The sequence below is a fragment of the Callospermophilus lateralis genome, chromosome 9 (genome assembly GCF_048772815.1).
Source record: "Callospermophilus lateralis isolate mCalLat2 chromosome 9, mCalLat2.hap1, whole genome shotgun sequence".
NCBI lineage: Eukaryota > Metazoa > Chordata > Mammalia > Rodentia > Sciuridae > Callospermophilus > Callospermophilus lateralis.
The window spans coordinates 30,196,208-30,217,079 of record NC_135313.1 but is presented as its reverse complement, the minus strand read 5'-3'; the positions used below and the strand labels follow the sequence as shown (position 1 = coordinate 30,217,079).

At 35.8% G+C, this 20,872-nt stretch overlaps 1 protein-coding gene across 1 annotated transcript in view; it reads left to right on the top strand.

The window, feature by feature from the left end:
- The window catches only part of Pard3b (par-3 family cell polarity regulator beta), a 978,419-nt gene that overhangs the window by 486,197 nt on the left and 471,350 nt on the right, over window positions 1-20,872 (top strand). Inside the window, exon 5 of the mRNA XM_076865584.2 lies at window positions 19,354-19,442. Within this exon, the coding sequence (XP_076721699.2) occupies window positions 19,354-19,442 (89 nt within the window). The remainder of the gene's footprint in view (window positions 1-19,353; window positions 19,443-20,872) is intronic.

Here is a 20,872-nt window from a genome sequence, read left to right as displayed (position 1 = left end):
AAGCCTCAAATTTTACTATTTTTTTAGGTCAAAATGTGGGGACAGAGTGGAACAATTTCACATCACAATAATAAATACAGTTAACTGACTTACACTCTCCCCTTTGTAATTCACTTTATGTCTTTCTTCCTCCTGGTCCCAGTTTCTTTGTGTCAGTAATATAGACTTATGTGAATGACTGCTGAGCTCACAGTGCACAGTGTGTAGTTCAGAGTGCATAGAACAGTGCAGACCTATGACCCTTCTTTTCTACAAATGCTGGATCCTTTGCCTTGCCATGAAGCGTTCGTCACTTTCACCCACACACGTGGTCACCTGACCGGGGAAGTAACAAAATCCTGACAAATTACAGGATCCTTCCAGTGTCCTTGGCTCTTGAACCTACTGCTGTATACCAACCATCAAACCATCACACGTGTCTGTGTCTGTTCTTTCTGGTGAAGTGACAATTGTGCTCCTGAAATCTCATTGACTCTGTTTCCTGGAGTCACAGGTAGGGCTGTGTGTCTTTATTTTGCTCATACTTTTTTGCATGCAGTGGGAGTCCTATCCATCACCCTCTCTGCATGCATGTATTTCAGTCTTTAAGAATGGGAAAAAAAAACCAAGCATTTTCTTTATTGTCCTAATCTGCAACTTGATCATGTCTTAGAAAAAGTTCACCTACACGAAATTAACTAATGTATTTGATTATATAGAACTATAATTTTTGCTTCCTGTTATCATTTGCTCTGAAGAGCTGTTAAATGCTGTGATTTTAATCTTCTGTGATGCCCTCACAAGTAAAGAGGTCATTTGTTGTATTTTATAGAGGCATATCACCTGAGTGCCCTCAGCCACAGAAGAAGTATTTATTTCCCTTGTAGTGAAAATAGAAGGGTTTATATCACCACTTGCTTTTAAAAACCTTATCTGTCAGAAAGCATGCACTTTTTTATGCAACCCTGGGAATTCATTAACTGTATGAGGTTGTTATCACTGATGAGACATGGCCAAGGGTTGGGGACTGGTACTATGGCAGAAACCACAGAGCTAGAATAAAGTGAAATCTCTATTTTGTTCAGGTCAATGATTAGATAGATTTTTTTTTTTCATTTGGGGCCCTGTTGTGTTGCATCATACAACATTGAGTAAGGATCTCTAACAAGTTCAAAAAAAAAAAAAAAGACTATTTTTTTTTAACCATCCTCACTATTATTCTAATTATTTGTTAAAAATATAGTTCAGGACACATTCCCACATTTGTCACTATTAATAAACTGACATTTAACTGCATAACTAGGTTTGTCTTTGTTTGATATTTCTGCGTGCAGTTATGAAAAGATGAGCTGGCCCACGTTCCCTCGATAGGAATATGGTGGTACCGTTGGCTACATGAGTTCTACATGAGTTTAATGTAGAACCCATTTAATAAGTAAACAGACCCATTTAATGCACTGGTCTGTTTACTTATACATTCAATAAATGTATCTATAAACTCATGTAGAAAACCTGAGATGCTTTGACATGACTTGCTTTCTCTCAGATTCATGAGCTGGAAGTCACATCAATATTTAGGAGGGTTTACTGATACAGATATTGTATCTTGAAGTCCCCGATAAAGGAGGTGGAAGAGAGATGGCAGTGATGCACATGATATGGTTTGGAAAGATTGGCTAGATGATTTTGGAAAGTTCCACATGAAACTGGTTTATAGCCAATTTCATCCTCTACTAGTTTTCATTGCTTAAATTTCTTGCCCTACAGAATCGCTCACTAACTGCCCATTTAATGAATCTAGAGGGCATTCAAGGATTAATCCAGAAATGACATTTGAACTAAATCATCGTTGTCTAATAGAAGCAGTTCTAAAAAAGTGATAAGAAACATCATTATAGTATAACTTTGCCACATACTTCTAGTAATCTCCTGGCCAGGTGTGTGGGAGAAGATGTAAGCATCAGAAGCCAAAGTTCAACCCTAAGTTGAAAAACAAATGAAATGGTAGTGATGAACACAAGACCATTAGTATACATGGAGGTAACGTTCGAAATTTCTTATGAACTACATGGAGGCCAGAGGTCAAGAGCTTGTCATGGTTTGTAGTTTTGCCAGAGTGCAGTGTGAATTACACTGAAGCGCACTCAGCGGTAATGCATTGTCAAGGAAACTTCAGAAAGATGACAGCCTTGGCTGACAGATTTTAAAGTGGCATTTGTACTGTGCCTCTCTCCTCCCTGGTGGGTCTCAGGGAAGTCGATGAGCAATGTGGTCAGTGGAATTCCCTCCCCACATCCACTGAGGCCTTTTATCTTTAGCAGCCACCACTTGCCCTATTCAGATGTTGTCCCTCCTTGCAATCACAATTCAAGGATGTGCTGCTCAAACATTTATCATCATTCAGTACCACAAGTCTCTTATGATTCTGCCGAAGATAAAGGCTTACATTGGCAGCTAAATTTCAATTCTTAACTTTGTTGACATTTGTGTATTTTAAAAGGGCTGAGATGATATGCAGAACTATGTATGTACATACATGTACATTTTTGTTGAGAGGAACCACTACCATCAGTTTTACAAACTAATATGCATATGTTATATGGAGAATGATTACATTTTGCTTACACCTGCCGTTACATGTGAAAAGGGGTTGAGGTTGAAGCAAGAATTACAGTGTGTTTAGGATTCAGCTGGCATCAGTTGTTTTGAGCCACAGCCAGGACAGGATGGCGCCTGGCATTTTGCTGGAAGGAGTGGTTGAGAAGTAACGCCAGCGAGCCATTAAGATGATGAAAATTGAGTTGGGTTGTGTATAATTATTAAGATAATGACTGATTGCTGTAACTGGATGATGCTGAATTGAGGCAAGCTGTGTATTCAGTTGTGTATGTAAACCTCTGCTGTCTGGCATTAAGGCGGCTCCTGCTACCTCAGGTGCCCGCTACTTTTGAGTTCTCGTGGAGCTCCGGTTGAGTTCCCCGTTGGAGTTCGAGAGAGTTCCCGTGGGGTTCTGGCAATAAAGTAGTTCCTGTTTGAACCTACAAGTGGCTCATGACCTCTCAGTTATTTTGTGCCCAGCCAGACTGCAGCAATCAGTTAAGTTGAATTATGAAGCACACCAAGAGGAACGGTAGGAAGGCCACTCAGTACCATTTTCTCTCCAGACTCTGTTTTCCACTCCACAGAATGAGCTCTTTAAAGCAAAATGTCCCCAACACTTTGCACAATGCTTGGCACAAAGGGAACCCTCCATAAGTAAGGCTTTGTGAACTGAATGAACCCTGTTTGGCTCATGGTTTGTCAGCTTTGGTATTTCTCATTTGATGATGTATCTTGATTCTCTAGAACTCTCTTAGCTTAGATACAGTGTTGCACACATGTACTCCTTGCTATTTATGGGAAATGAGACAGAAAGAATGCAAATTCTAGGCCAGTCTTGGCCATTTATTAGAAACCTATCTCAATTTTTTTTATAAAAAAAAAAATGGGGTGTGTGTAGCTCAGAGCAGAGTGCCCTGGGTTCAATCTCCAGCACCAAAAAGAAACAAAAATTATATATATATATATATATATATATATATATATATATATATATATATATATATATATATAATGAAAATAAGATTATCTCTTAGCTAAATACTCAGGGTCAGGCTGGGGATGTGGCTCAAGCAGTAGCGCGCTTGCCTGGCATGCGTGCGGCCCGGGTTCGATCCTTAGCACCACATACACAAAAAGAATGTTGTGTCTGCCAAATACTAAAAAACAAATATTAAAAAAAAATACTCAGGGTCTACTCAGGAACACTTGCATTGGTTTTCTACATTTGATTTTGCTTTGAGTTAATTTCCAAGCCCAAATGCTATTAAAGAAAGAAGGCACTGGATGGGGTCAGGGTCTAAGGTCTGGTGCAAGTCACCCAGGATGGTGTGAGAAGAGCAGGATGGGGGATGATGGAACAGGGGAAACACTGAGGAGTTAACTTGGAGAGGACAGGTAGAGACTTGGGAGAGGATTGATGAGGCAGAATGATGTCACCTCCAAAAGGGGGAACAGAAAAACCCCCAGCGGGGAGCAGCCCAGGGTGGGTATTGGTAGCTTGCGGAAGAAGAACACATCACCCTTCATACAGTTGCTGAGGATGCGGTTTCACTGAGAAAGTTGTCTCTCACTCATATCAAGGGAGCAGAGAGAATCTTTGAAACATTCTGGAGCTTTTGGATGCATCTAGGGCATGCTTATAATTGGTGAGGGAGAAGGATTTGGAGGCATTTGGGAGGTGAGACCCTACTGAAGGCAAGGAGCTGCTGAGAGGGGAGCTGTGGACAGGTCAGTTGGCCTCAGAGTTGTTTTCACTTAACTGTGGATGGGCGAGAGAGGGCTGGAAGAGGAGAGGAATGTTGAGCAAGAAGTTCAAAACAATCTTTCTGTGGTGGTGGGACTTGGCCACAGTCCTGCCTCACATGAAAGGTTCCCTCCCTGATCAATAATCTCCAGGGTGGAGGTTCAGGATCTGGAGGTTTCAGCATGGTAAGGTTCCTTTCGCAGCTGCCAAGAGCCTGATTAATGCAAGCTCCCAGGGACTGTGGAACTTGGATGGTTTTAAATATTGTTTAAATACATTTTATAAATAATGAAAATCATTTTAAATTATAGTATAATAAATAAAATATAAGAGCATATATAAAGAAACATAACCAGCAAGGTAAAAATCAGTGCATTCTTTTTTACTTCAATTATTTCAATCCATAAATAAAGATTAGCTTTCAATGGTACTTTAGATTTTCAGGCCAGAGATGCCTCTGGCAATGGTTCCCCCTAGCTTGCAGCTTTGAAAGCAAAGACAGTGTCATATTCATCTTGGAATCTTCCCCCATAGAGTCTAGCATAATATCCTGTGCATTGAGTCTAGCGTAGTACTTTACATCATTTTTTTTGGGGGGGAGGGCGCATATTGAAAATTTCCTAAGACTCTTAAAGGGAAAGGTTTCTACCTAGTAAACATGCCTCTGAAGTGGAATATTTGTTGTATTTCAGGACAGTGCCAAGTAACAGGAATTGAATGTCAGATGAGACACAGTCCCCACCCCAAGGATCTTAATACAATGAACAAGGCAGCCAACATGAAAGAATCCTTGCCCTCCCTGAGATCAATGAAATGACTGAACTTGCACATGGCAGGAAGGTGGTCCTGAAGACAGAGACTCTTGTCTATGCAGAGCACTCTGGGAGAAAGTGTCCCATACCTAGTGAGGCATGAAAGGATGAATAGGTACTGGCCAGGCAAGCAAGGGTGCTCTAGACAGCTGGTGTATATAGATATTTGTTGAGCATCCATTCTATGCTAGACACTGATTTATCAGTGGACACAACAAATAAAGACCCTTGCCTTCTTCCAGCTGACATTTTAGCTATTGAAAACTAATGGAGTCCTTTTAATGGTATAGTGCTTCTCCCGACCCCTCAAACAGTGTAATGAGTTTTAAGTAGAAGACGTTTATACAGAAGTACATGGTGGCTTCTACATGTGATCAGAATATATTCCAGTCTGGTTTTAGCTACTTTTACAGGATCTCTCCCGACTCTGTTTTTATATCTTTGCTTTATAAACAAACCTTTTTTGCTGACTGCTACCCATGACTGCAGCTGTTCTCAGCAGTTGAGAATCTGCACCTCATTTCAAGCTGTGTTTCCACATGCCGTAAGCACCCAAGATGATGTGGCGGCTCTGGACCACCCCATGTCTTCCCTCCATACAGGGTCTTGTGCCTCTCCTGATGTTCCTCATTCTTCACATATGTCATGGTAAGGCTTTGCTTCAAGTGCATTTTAGGTTGTCTCAGAAAATCCTTTCCCAAATTGTTTATTTTTAGTAGGTCTTATAAGCTAATGAAATAGTTTTTAAAACCAGAAGCTTCCAATAAATGTGGCAGGAAGTGAAATGCAAGAATGACAAAGTGAATGGCTAGACGATTGTGTGGAAAGATATACGGAGGTCATAGGACAGGAATGTGTGCGCGTGGCAGGAAGAGGGCAGCTCTGGGCTGGATGAGAAGAGAGGGAGATGCTTACAGAGTGTTGGCAACAAGAAAGACTTTTCAGGAAGTCCTGAATATGCCTTATTCATGAACCAAGATGGTAGTAAGTGATTCTCCATCTGATAATCCTAAAGGATTTTCCAACGTAGACTTTTGATTTTCTAAATTTTAAGGGAAAAAAAAAATTTAAATGCTCTACTACTGCTGATCTTAGTGCACATACAAATCGGCATGCTTTTTTACTTCTTTTTTTTTCTTCCTTTCCTGAAACTTCTATGGAATTGTTCTGTGACTTCAAAATTTTTTGCAGCACATTTTCATAGAAAAGATCATTGTAGGAAGATCAGCAGGGAAGTGAGCCTGTGTCTGCGTGAGTGAAGTATGTGTGCAAATGAAAAGGGTTTCTTTGATAATGTGTCTTTTTTTCCCCCTCTTTACTCTCTCCTAACCAAACCTGGGCATTATATAGCTTTGCTTAAATATTATATGGTACATTTGCTGTAGCCAAACTTGATTAAAATGCATTTCAGCCAGCAAAATACAAGTGATTAAGCTAGAAGTATTTTTGTAATTTCTGAATTGTCCCAACTTCCTCAAGCATTTTTATATTTACCAGGTTTGGGTGATGATATGTAATTACAAATAAGGCCTTAGGGCCTTAGTCTTTAACAGTTTTAACTTTATTTTTATTAAACCTATTATGAACATTCAGTATCTCTTGGGTGCCTGGATTTTAAATATTTGAAAAGATGCTGCAGTTTAAATAGATTAAAGAATTTACAATATATTTGATCTTGCATTCTATGGTGCTGGCATGATCAGAAACAGACCCTTATGGGAGTGGCTACACTGGTCAATATCTTCACCCTTTCAGAAATAAGCAACATTATCTTGGGACACCTGAACATTGAGCTCAAGCAGTTTTAGTATATTTTATGATACAAAAAAAAAAAAAGACAAAAACTAGGGGAAATGCTGCTGTAACTGGGTGGGTGAAATAATCCACTTATAAATGGAAATGGTGATGGTAAACATGTATGCCTCAGTCTTATCCTTGAAAAGATGCTTCTTTCTTAAGCACCATTCTAATGTGTTATTTGAATATGAGAAAGAGCAAATGTAAAACAGGGTAGCAGAATTACATTGCTACACTGCACTTCTACAGCTCTGAAGGTTTGAAAGCAGCCATGAGCTTGGCAGCAGCATACCCACTAGTGTTGGCCTTGAGTTGAAAGACTGACAGAGCCAATGAAATGCTGATCTTCACATCAATAGTGGTTTTAATTTTTGATAACTAGAGGAGGTTGATTAATATATCTAGTTCTCTCATACATTACAAATAAAACAGAATGAGCACCCCCTATTTTTTAACACAAAAGGTATGTTTTGATATATGGTATTACAAGGCCACTTTGTAAATCTCTACTTGTAACAACAAAACCCAGACAAATAAACAAAGCAGAAAATCAGCAGGTAAAATGTGTAAAGAGTATGCAATGTCAAGAATTTTTCAGAATTTCCAGTTGTCAAGTCTAAATTAAAATTCTGGGAAATCTTGATAATGAGCTCTAGTTGTACTAATTATTAACCTTTGAAGGAAAGAAAACAGTCAAGAAATGATCACAGAAAAGTGAGAAGGAAATAGGGGTACAGAGAGAGAGTTTTAGTTTTATTTCAAATACACTTTAGTTCATGCCATAAATTTGTTTTCAAAAGTTGCATAGAAGTCAATTTTTTTTCATTATAAAAATGCTGTAATAACTAGGCATGGTGGCACATGCCTGTAATCCCAGTTGGAGTTCAAAGTCAACCCCAGTAACTTAGTGAGGCCCTGTCTCAAAATAAAATGTAAAAAAGAGGTGGGGGTATTGCTCAGAGGTTAAGTACCCCTGAGTTCAATCCCTGGTACAAAAAAAAAAAAAGGTTTAATAAATTTTAGAACACAGAAGTATGCTTCAATAATGTGTTAGAATTAGAAAACATCAGGACAAAATGTATAAAATATATGATTTAATCATAAATTTAGAACGAGAAACCATTTCCAAAGTCTTTTAATCTGTTTCCTTCTTGTCACAGAGATAAAATTAGAGATATAGAGAATGTAAGTGAGTTTCCCCAGCTCATAATAACTTTTAAATGACAAACCCAAATAAGAACCATCTCTCCTCCTTCTACTTCTAACTTGTCATGCCTAGGTGTCAAAACTCATTTTATTTTATTGATTCTTTTTAGTTACACATGACAATAGAATTCATTTTGACATAATTATAAAGACATGGAATATTTTTTGTTCTAATTCAGTTCCTAGTACTTCCCCTATCACTCTCCTTCTTCTTCCTTCTTCTTTCTACTGTTCTTTCTGATATTTACTTAAAGTTGTTTATTTCTTAAATTAGTGTCTTGTGTATGTACATGATGGTGAGATTCACTGTGCCATATTCATATATGTACATAGGAAAGTTAGGTCAGATTCATTCCACTATTTTTTCCTATCCAAACCTTCCTCCCTTCCCTTCACTCTCCTTTCTCTACTCCACTGATCTTTCTGTTATTCTTTTCTTATCAGCCCCTCCCCCTTATTTTGGATTGGCTTCCATATATCAAAGAAAACATTTGACCTTTGACTTTTGGGGACTGACTTATTTCACATAATATGGAAATCTCCAGAGTCATCCATTACCAACAAATGCCATAAAGTCATTCTTCTCTGTACCTATACCACATTTTTAGTATTCATTCTTTGGTTGAAGGGCACTTAGGTTACTTCCATAGCTTGGTTTTTGTGAATTGTGCTGCCATGAACATTGATGTGGTTATGTCACTGAAATATGCCTGTTTTAAATCCTTGTATATATACCTAGAAGTAGAATAGCTGGGTAAAGACATGGAATATAATTTGTTCTAATTATGTTCCCAGTAATTCCCCTATCAATTAGTTGCAGTCCTAATTTTTTGAGGAATTTTCATACTGCTTTCCAGAGTGGTTGCAACAATTTGCAGTCCCACCAACAACGTATGAGTGTACCCTTTACCCCACATCCTTGTAATTTTAATCTTGATAATTGCCATTCTGACTGGAGTGGGATGAAATATCAATGCAGATTTAATTTGCATTTTTCTAATTGCTAGAGATGTTCAACATTTTTTCATATATTTATTAGACATTTGTATTTCTTCTTTGGGAAGTGCCTGTTCAGTTCCTCTGCCCATTTATTGATAGGTTTATTTGTTTTTATAGTGTCAAGTTTTTTTGAGTTCTTTGCATATCTTGGATATTAATGCCCTACCTGAGGACCAGGTGTCACAAATTTTCTCCCATTCTGTAGGCTCTGTCTTCATGTTCTTGGTTGTTTCCTTTGCTGTGAAGAAGCTTTTTAATTTGATGCCATCCCATTCGACTCTCAACTGAGTTCTACCAGACCTTTAAAGAAGAACAAAGTCCAATCCTTTTCAAATTATTCCATGAAATACAAAAGGAGAGAACACCGCCAAACTCATTCTACAAAGCCAGTATCACCCTGATACCAAAACTTTACAAAGACACATTAAAGAAAGAAAACTTCAGACCAATACTCTTGATGACCATAGATGTAAAAATTATTAATAAGGCACTAGCAAACCACATTCCAAAACACATTTAAAAGATAATGTACCACAGTCAAGTATGTTTCATCTTAGGGATACATGTTTGGTTCAATATGTGGCAATCAATAAAATAATTCACCACATAAATAGACTTAAAGACAAGAATCACAACATGATTCCCTCAATAGATGCAGTAAAGTCATTTAACAAAGTATAGCACCCATTCATGTTTAAAACACTAGAAAAACTAGGGATAGGAAGAAATTACCTAAATTTTTGTCAAGGCTATTTATGACAAACCCAAAGAGAATAACAAAGTATTTCCTTTAAAACCAGGAACAAGACAAAGATGCCCACTTTCATTACTCCTATCCAACATTGTCCTTGAAACTCTACCAGAGAAATTAGGCAAGAAAAGGAAATTAAAGAGATACAGATAGGAAAATAGAGCTCAAATGATCTGTTTACCAATGACATGATCCTATTTAGAAGACCCAAAAAACTCCACCAGAAGACATCTAGAACTCATAAATGAATTCAAAAAAGTAGCAGTATTTAAGATCAACACCCATAAATCAGTCATATTCCTATACTCCAATGAGGAATCTACTGAAAAAGAAATTAGAAAAACTATCCCATTCACAGTATCCTCAAAAAAAAAAAAAAATACTTGTGAATAAATCTAACAAAAGAGGTGAAAGACCTCTATAGTGAAAATTACAGAGCACTAAAGAGAGAAATTAGACACTAAGATGAAAAGATCTCCCATGTTTTTGGATAGTCAGAATTAATATTTTCAAAATGGCCATACTACCAAAAGCACTATACAGATTAAATGTGATTACCATCAAAATTCTAATGTAGTTCTTCATAGACCTAGAAAAAACAATTCTGAAATTCATTTGGGAAAATGAGGCACAGAACAACCAAAGCAGCCCTTAGTGAGAAAAGTGAAGCCGGAGGCATCACAATACCAGACCTCAAATTATACTACAGAGCTATAGTAACAAAAACAGCATGACATTGGCACCAAAACAGACATGAAGACCAATGGTACAGAATAGAAGACACAGAGACAAATCCACATAAATACAGTTATCTGATAATAGACAAAGATGCTAAAAACATACATTGAAGAAAAGATAGCCTTTTTAACAGAAGACGCTGGGAAAACTGGAAATCCATGTGTAGTAGAATGAAATTTAACCTTCTCTCTTGCCCTGCACAAAACTCAAAGTGTATCAAAGACCTAGGAATTAGACCAGAAACCCTGCATCTGCTAGAATAAAATGTAGACCCAACACTGCAACATATCGGCTCAGAAACTGACTTCCTTAAGAAGACTCCCTAAAGTACAAGAAGCCAACATGTCAAGAAAGCAAAGAAGTATATTTGCAATGACAGTTTGTTTCAGAAAGGAAGCTTTTCAAATCGTCTTTGTTCAAATGAGTATCCATTCTTTATCTGTTAGATAGATAGATAGATAGATAGATAGATAGATATGAATGAGATAAATATAGCAAACATGTTTGTATTGAAATCTAAATTTTAGGAGTCAGAGGCTTGAATAATCTTCTTTCTTTCTTAGACCCACACTTTCATCCTGGACAATTATGACTCTTTTCCCTAAATATGTTCATACACAAAATTGGAATAGGAATGCCAAGAAATCACCTAGAATTTTTATGAATATGTATCTAATTATATATGAAACATTTTAAGATCTTTGAAAAGAAGGTAAAGTATGTGTAAGACATTATTATAGTTTTTGTTTATATTCACTAAGTGAACAATGGTTCATATCATGGTATTCAGAAAGATGACTGAATAGAGAATTCTGAATTCTAGCTTTGTCACTGTCACAACATGTGAGAGGCTATGGTCATTTCGCCTGTCTGAATCTTCATTGGCATAGCTATAGAATGAGCTGTGTCATTAGAATTTTGAATTCATTAGCCTCACTGTCCTGGACTAGTTAATATTGTTAAAGAAGTTGACTATACATTAGACGACAGACCCTACATCTACTAGAAGAAAATGTAGGCTTACCTCTCCATCATGTTGGCTTAGGAACCAACTTCCTTAACAAGACTTCTCAAGCACAAGAAATAAAATCAGGAATCAATAAATGGGATGGTTTCAAACTAAAAAACTTCTTCTCAGCAAAGGAAACAACCAAGAACATGAAGAGGAAACCTACAGAATGGGAGAAAATTGTTTCCACCTGTACCTCAGAGCATTAATCACCAGGATATATAAAGAACACAACAAACTTAACACCAAAAAACCCAAATAACCCAATCAATAAATGGGCAAAGGAACTGACTAGGCACTTCACAAAAGAAGAAATACAAATGTTCAACCAACATATGAAAAAAAAAATATTCAACATCTCTAGCATTAGAGAACTGCAAATTAAAACTGCACCAAGATTCCATCTCACTCCAGTCAGAATGGCAATTATCAAGAATACAAGTAACAGTAAATGTTGGTGAGGATGTGGGGAAAATGGTTCACTCATACATTGCTGGTTGGACTGCAAATTGGTGCAACTACTCTGGAAAGCAATATAGAGATTCCTCATAAAACTCAGAATGGAACCACCATTTGACCCAGTTATCCCACTCCTTCATATATACCCAAAGGATTTAAAGTCAGCATACTAGAGTGACACAGCCTCATCTGTTCACAGAAGCTCAATTCATAATAGCTAAACTATGGAAACAACCTAGATGACCTTCAACAGCTGAATGGATAAAGAAAATGTAGTATATATACCCTATGGAATATAAATCAGTCATAAAGAATGAAATTATGACACTAACCTGTAAATGGATGGAACTGGAGACTATCATGCTAAATGAAATAAGCCAATCCCCCAAATCAAAGGCTAAATGTTCTTTCTGATATGTGGATGCTAACACACAATAATGGAGGATGGAGAACAGATGTTAATTGGATTGGACAAAGGGGAATGAAGGGAAGGAGGGGGGTGATGGGAATGGGAAAGACCCAGAATGAATTGGACATAACTTTCCTATATGAATAAATGACCAGTGAAACGCCACATCGTGTACAACCACAAGAATGGGATCCTAAGTTATATTCCATGTATATATAATTTTTCAAAATGTACTCTACTATTATATATACCTAAAAATAATACATTTAAAAAATATGTTGTCCAAAGAATTCATTTCTGTACTAGATATTATATGGTAATGGTTTTCAAAGTATGATTCCTTGACTAATGAAATTATTAGACCTACAGACTGTCAGGCTTCTCACTATACGTACCTTGGGGGTGGGTCCCAGAAATTTGTGTTTCCATGAGGCTCCCAGTGTTTCTGATCCATGCTAAAGTTTGAAAATCACTGTTATGACATAAGAAAAAATGAATAAAACACAGGCCTTATTCTTAAGCATTTTAAAATAAGCATTTTATAATAATTGCATTATTATTATATTATTATTAAAAATAGATATCATAATAGTAATACATAATAATTGTATTACTGACTTGCCAATTTCTAGATATGCAGGTATAAAGCCTAATAGTATATGTGTTTGTACAGCAAATTATAAGCATATTAAATTGCAAAGGCTGGAACATTGAGGGGTGACAGGTAAAGTCAATGGGAGGATTTCCCATAGCAAGGCTTTGCCCTCGGCGTGAAGAATGTATATTAGGTAGGGTTTGAACAACAGGGCTTGACTACTAAAAGGCATGTTAATTTCATATGTGTGCATATCAAATGCAGTTTGTTTTTACTTGAGCACAGATATTTTTGTTCTAAAAAGTAAAAACAAATATTCTGAAATTATGCCTAGAATTTTAATTTTAAAATTTACATTATGTTTATGTATGAGCACCAGGCATATAACCTCTCTCTCAAATCTTCTCTGTATAATGTTTCTATTACTCTCATTCTAAAATTCATGTGCAGTTTCAAAAGAAACTTGTAGTTCACTTTTTAGAATGCAAATCTTGTTTTAAAATGCACCTGAGCTTTTGAAACATAACTTAAAACTTGGTGGGTAAATGGATTCAAGTGTGGCTAAAAATGTGAGAGGAGTGAGAAACAAAGCTGTATATTGCCACCTGTAAGTCAAAGGGAGATTCCTATTGATAAACAGGGTGTCTAATTTTGGTTCTCATCTCTAAGGTGAAACACTGAACTATAAAACTGTTTTTAATTTTGTTTTGTAGCTATGGCCAACCAGGGAAACACAATGAGAATATGGGTAATGTTTTCCTCCAAAATTTTTTATCAAGAGTGTTAAGTTTCTTTGGAGACTCATAATTCAATGATATTTCATAATGAATATTCCATTTTTCCATATGAAATCCCCAACTTGTGCCAACTGTGAAATATGAAATGATAGCCTGGTGCCAACATCACCATCATCCCTGGAAAGCAAGGGGTGCCCTTCCAGGGCCTGGCCCTTCTCTTGCAGACTGTGAGCTCTTGCAGTTGTTAGCACCCGTGCTAACTCAATGTAAACACCTTTACTTTCCAGCTGCTGCTAATTGGTTTGGGAATATTTATGTAAGTGTTGATTTTAAATCTAAAAATAGTGCAGTGATGTTTAAAACCTCCCCATTCTGGCTGTCAGAAATACTCCCGTGATCCTGAAAGTGTTGCTAAAAATGTTCACTTTTTGAAGATTGTAGTAATTAAACTTGTCTGTTGTGAGAGTCACACATGATATGTTCCTTGATCTGATAAAAGTGGTAAGTGACAATGTGAAAGGTCTCTGTCCAGTGGAATACACAACCTTCTGCTGAACTATAATATTAGAGAGCAATGGATTGGAGTGTGAGCTGAAATGGAGACAAAATAAATGTGGAAATAGCTTCATTTATTCTATGCAGTTAATCTTATCCATCCATTAAATATAAACATTAAAAATAGATATCAGAATAATTGTATTAATAAAAATAAATATAGAGCTTCCAAAACCATTGTGCTTCCAGAGGGAAATTTGAAAATTTGCAATCACACAGTATTCCTCAGATCTAAAGTTGAAGAGATATGGAGGCTGTTCAGCATGAGTTGCTTTTATGCCTTCAGTTCTTCATAATCAGAGTTATTTTTGCCCTTCTTCCAAATTTAAGTCATAATTTTAGAGATTTTTCTCAATTATTTTAATAAGCTATAAGGGAAAAAAATATTTTCATTTTGGATATGTGTGATTTCATGACTGTTCATCATGCAATTTAGTGAACGAAAAGCTTAAGTACTCTTACATTATAGCCTGTCAATTATTTTGTACTTTTGGAAAAAAAGAATTTCTGTACCCTGTTAAGAGATAAGCTGCCTTGGTCCACAAAGTTCTATAGTACTGTGATGCTGCAGTACTATTGAAGGCAGTCTGGCCTTATGTCCTTGGAGGGTGCCCTATACACCTGCCCACCTTGCCCCATTTCCAGAGAATACCAAAGGATTCCATCACTGCCTCATGGAGAAATGATTTTGGCAAGTGGCAAACACGGCCGTGTTAGTTGATACGATACACTATAATGCCCACCCTTTTATGATAGCAGTGGCAGGTGATAAATTTTGGATGCTACTTTTAACATAGTAGAACTTCTGTATTGGACATGTAAGTCTGTGAATGTGTGTTCCTTTTTAAGTCTGTGGTTTTTGACATAATTATTCCAAAAGTGTAGTCAGTTCAGAATTACCCTTGAGCAGATTATCACATTGCGATTGGCCCAATATTGCTTTCAAATTGTAGTTGACATTTCCAAATACTCAGAGTGTCAAGTATGTTGTTGACATAAACAGAACCTTTACTTACCACCTAACTAGAACTAGAAGAAAACACTCCCTTTAACCTTACATGATATTGATTTGAACCAGAAAGTTTGTATTTTCCTACCTGGTGTTAGGGACCAACAAGAAAGTTTCACATAGAAATAGGAAGCAATAAGGCAAAAAATAGAGTTAACACTTTGTAGCAAATATTCCAATTTTTTTCTTTGACACAATATGGATATACATCCAAGCCAAATTACAAAACCAAAAAGGATATTTATCTTAATTGACTGCCACTGTTAGCTGTTTGTGAAATTTTTACATTGCTAAGATGACATTGCTCTCCAAGTTGATCTATAGATTCATTGTGGCTCTATAAAAACTCATTGGTTTTTTATTGTAGAAATTCACAAGCTACTTATAAAATTAATATAAAAATATAAGAGTCTCAGAATAATGAAGTAATATTGAAAAAAGAACAATGAATTTGGAGGACTTACACTTCTGATTTCAAAACTTACTACAAAACTACAGTAATCAAAACTGTGTAAGTTTGGATCAATAGAATGCAGTTGAGAGACCAGAAATAATGCTTTTGTTGTTAGTCATTTGATGTTGTTATGCAGATGTTGAGAGAATAAATTTTTGAATATGAGTGATTTTGTTACTCTTCATCATGCAATTTGGAAAAGCTTCACTAAATGGGGAAAAAATAATTTTTTTCAACAAATGATACTGGCACAACTGATTGATGTTGGCACATGCAAATATTGAGTTTGAAACCCTACTTTATAGCATACATAGAAATTAACTCAAAATGATAATAGGCCTAAAACTAATAGCTAACATTATAAAACTCTTAGAAGATAATAGGAATAAATCCATGTGACTCTGTATTAGGCACTGTTTCTTAGATACAACCCCCAAAACACAATTAACAAAAGAAAAAGTAAATAAATTGGACTTAAAATTAAAAAATTCTGTGCTTTAAAGGACCCATCAGTAAAGTGAAAAGAAGACAAATAGACATTTCTTCAGTAGAGGTACACAAGTGGCCAATCACATGAAAAGAAGTTCCACATCATCAGCCATTAAAGAAATGTAAATCAGAATCACAGTAGGATGCCATTTCATACCCACTAAGATGGCTAAAATTTTTTAAAAAGGAAAATAACAAGTTTTGTCAAAGATGTAGAGAAACTGGAACCTAATATATTTCTTTTTTTTTTTTTTAAAGAGAGAGAGATAGAGAGACAGAGAGAGAATTTTTTAATATTTATTTTTTAGTTTTTGGCGGATACAACATCTTTGTTTATATGTGGTGCTGAGGATCAAACCCAGGCCACACGCATGCCAGGCAAGCACGCTACTGCTTGAGCCACATCCCCAGCCCACCTAATATATTTCTAATAGAAATTTCACCTTATGTGAATATCCGAAAATAGTGTAGCCATTCCTCAAACATTAAACATACAGTTACTGCATAACCAACAATTTCACTCCTTGTAATTGAAACCATTTCCATACAAGAACTCATATGCAAATAATCACAGTAAAATCACACTAGGCAAAAGTGGGAACACTACAATTGTGGTTGATGAATGGATAAACCAAATTTCTAAGATGGAATCCTGTTTGGTTATAAAATGGCATGAAATGCTGACATATGCTGCAACATAGATGACTTAGCAAATATTCTAATTAAAAAATCATGTTTCCGTTTATATGAAATATCAGAAATAGACATATCCTTAGAGTCATAAAGCAGATTAACGATTGGCAGTGAATATCAGGGGAGGGGAGAATGAAGAGTAACTGCTAATGGGCATGGGGTTTCTTTTGGGAGTCATTAAAATATTTTAACCTTAGTGTTGATGGTTGCAGAATTGAATATACTGAAACACCAAATTGTATCTTTTAAAATGGGGACCTAATGTAATGTGAATTGTATCTCAATATATCTGCAGTAATTTAAAAAAAAGTGGATCCTAAGGCCCCTATCAGGGTTTATAGAAAATTGTAGCTGCAGCCCCACAGACATCCTAAGTTCAAACTTGTGAGAGATCTTGCTCCAGAACTGCCCAGCTAAGCCACTTTCAAGTGACTCACAGAAACTATGACAAACAATAAATGTTTATTTTCTAATCCATTAAGTTTGGGGATAATTTATTACAGAGCACTATAAAATGAATACATTGAGTTCTGTATTATGTGTTTGATGTACAGAGAACCAGACCCAATTTACTCCTGTGTGAGACAGACAGATAAAGTTAACAACTTGGGCAAAAATGAGGTCCTCAAATATCCTGACATGTTTGATAGTCATAGATTCAAGTAGTTTGTTAAATTTTATGTTTGAACAATCTGAATATTTTAATAACCTGGTCAATTCTGTCTCCTTTTCTCTATAAGAATTTATCAAGCTCTTCATAATACTATGAACGTTTGGAAGCTTTCAAAGACATTCATCTTTTAAGATTTAGAACCATAAGCTATGAACCATTCTTTAATATTTTTTTAATTTTCTTTCCTTTCTTTAATCCTTTAGAGGGGAGAAAAATAATTTTTTAAAAACCTAGTATGGAAATTTTTCACAGAAATGTTTTTTACATGAAATGTTGCTACCAGTCTAAATATGAAAGACATTTTTTAAATTGGTGTACACTACTACCTCAAAGTGCTCTAGTTGAAACTCTGCACCATATTTTCTTCAAGATATTAACCTAGGGCTGGGCTTGTGGCTCAGTAGTAGAGCACTTGCCTGCCACATGTGAGGCACTGGGTTCAATTCTCAGCACCATATATAAATAAATAAACAAAAATAAATGTACATTGACAACTTAAAAAAAATTTTTTTAAAAAGATATTAACCTAAATTGCTTATTCCAACCTCTTAAGTTCATATATTCTCTGACATGTTTTGTTGGAATTATACATCCATAACCATAAAAGCCATCTTTTAGGTGTGAGATTTTGACATGGATCTTTCTCCATGTGTTTTGTCATTTCAGTGAAAATAGATTCTAAAACTAACATTAGACTCTTCCTTTAAAGAGAGTGATGGTTAAAGAGTAGCTCTAGGAGCCTACCAAAGAACTAATGTCTTTCATAAAAAAGAATTGACCTCAGGCATGCCTTCTAGAATCTGTCCTCCACTTCTTGTGGTAGCATCAGATGAAGGTTTGCCCCTTTTCCTATGGTGCAAAGTGACTCCATCCTGGTGTCCCTTCCTGATCTTCTTGCCTCTCTGTAATGGAAGTGTTTGTCGCTTAGAAATTAAGTGGTCAGTTTAGTTTCTCTCTAGTACAGGTCATCCTCAAAATCCATCTCATGACAGAAACTGCAGATTTCTTTTTTTTTTTCTTTAACATTTCTTAGTTGTAGGTGGACACAATATCTTTATTTTATTTATTTATTTTTATGTGGTGTTGAGGATCAAACCCAGCGCCTCACACGCATGGCAAGCGCTCTACGACTGAGCCACAACCAGCCCTCCAGATTTCTTTTTCCTGCAATGTTCCCACACACTTTTGAGAACAGTGACTTTTCCAAGTGGCCTTTCCTCGGGAATTCATTTTCTTTACATGTTAGTGTTGTAAGGAGGTGTACGCAAAGTACAGCACTTTACAACTCATCTCTCTCCACCTGTCACTGGAGCCTTCCCTTTGGTACTCCTTTCCCACGCTGGTTTAAAGCACAATTCCAAGAGACTATAATTGAGTAGCAGGAAGCTAAATGATATATTCCAGAGTTCTTAACATATTGCTTCATGTGAATGGGCCATTTGAGCATTTCAGAAATCAAATGAGAAAGAAAAGCACATTGAAAGCACTGAAAAGATTAACACCTGTTTCCAGTCTTCAAAGAAATTGGAACATACTGTCTATATTCAGAGTAAAACATTTTACTCTCCCATGTTGATACATTTTATTCAAATACTCAGTCTATATGTGCAACATCCACATGCTTATGGGTTTGTTTCACTACAGGATTCTACGCAGAACTTAGAAGACAGAGAAGTTATGAATGGTGTGCAGACAGAACTACTAACATCGCCAAAAATTAAGGGTGCACTGAGGTATTTTCTTTATGCAAATAGAATGTTTTTATTTATTTAAATTTGATATTGGTTTCTTTAACAATTTTTAATTGTTCTTATTTTACAGGAAAGATCAAGATTAGTAAAATTGTGGGGTAAAGCATGTCCCAGTTCTAAAATTATTCAATTATTCCTTTTTACCCATTTTCTACATAAGGTATGAGGTTTTACTGATAAACATATATGAATGATCCTCAATCCTTCCAATAATCTTCTGCAACCAGAATTTCTTAATTATTTCTCCTTCTTTTGCACAGCAGTTTAAATGAGCACTTGAGACTTCATTGTGGTTGAGTGTTTTTCTTTATTGTGTTTGAACAATCTTGCAATATTTTACTTGACATATATAAAATGAATCCAGTCCATCCACTAGAAATTTTTCATGTTGTTAATGAATGTGACTCATTATGTGAAGTTAGTTTCACCATGTTTACCAGAACTTCCTTTTCTTTGTTCTGATTTTCAATACTATAGCCTCAGGTATTCCCTAGATTCAAATCTCAGACTATCTGCTGACTAGTTCCATAAGCTTAGGTAACTTACTCATCTTTTTTGCCTTGCTTTCTGGTCTGTAAAATGGAGTTATTATTTAAACCTTCAGATGGTAGGTATGCAGATTTATTATATTCTTAGATGTAAATTTTACATCTATTAACTCAACACATGTAAAGTGCTTTCAGCAGAGTTCTGGTCCAGTTGAGTGGTGTGAATATTTGTTGCTGTTGCTACAACTATTCTTGTAACAATTATCTCTGTTACAGGTTAATATCTCTTATCCAAAATGCTTGGGACCAAAAGTGCCTCAGAATTTAGAGGATTTTTTTTTATATATTTTGGAATATTTACATAGACTTTACTAGCCGAGCATGTCTAATCAAAAATCAGAAATACAGAGTGCTCCAAAATCCAAACTCCTTTGAGCATGATATCAGCATGCAAGAAGTTTCAAATTTCAGATTTCTGAATGAGAGGTATTCAGCCCATATTATTGTTATTACCATCATGATCATTTTCCCTAAAGTTGCTTCAAATTTGGCATAAAGAAGATAATTTCATATTTAATAGTTGGTTGATTTTAACATTAGAAGGTAATGCTGCTGAAATAGATGGTCATTCATTAATTCAGCCAATGTATTCTTTTCATTAAATTCAGTTACTAATAAGTGCTGATTTGCATGAAATTAGCTTCTTAAAAAATGGTGATCATCCTTTATCACAATGCTTTAATGTGAGGATTCTCATCAAACTTATAATTTATGGCCACATGACCATAATTACTCTTTATTTAGATTGTTTTCTTGATTAATGAGTTCTTTGATATTAGAATCTGGGTACAGAAATTCTCCATCTTTTTAGAATTTTGATAAGATTGTTTTATAGAGGTAGTAATAATGAGTGTCATACTTGTC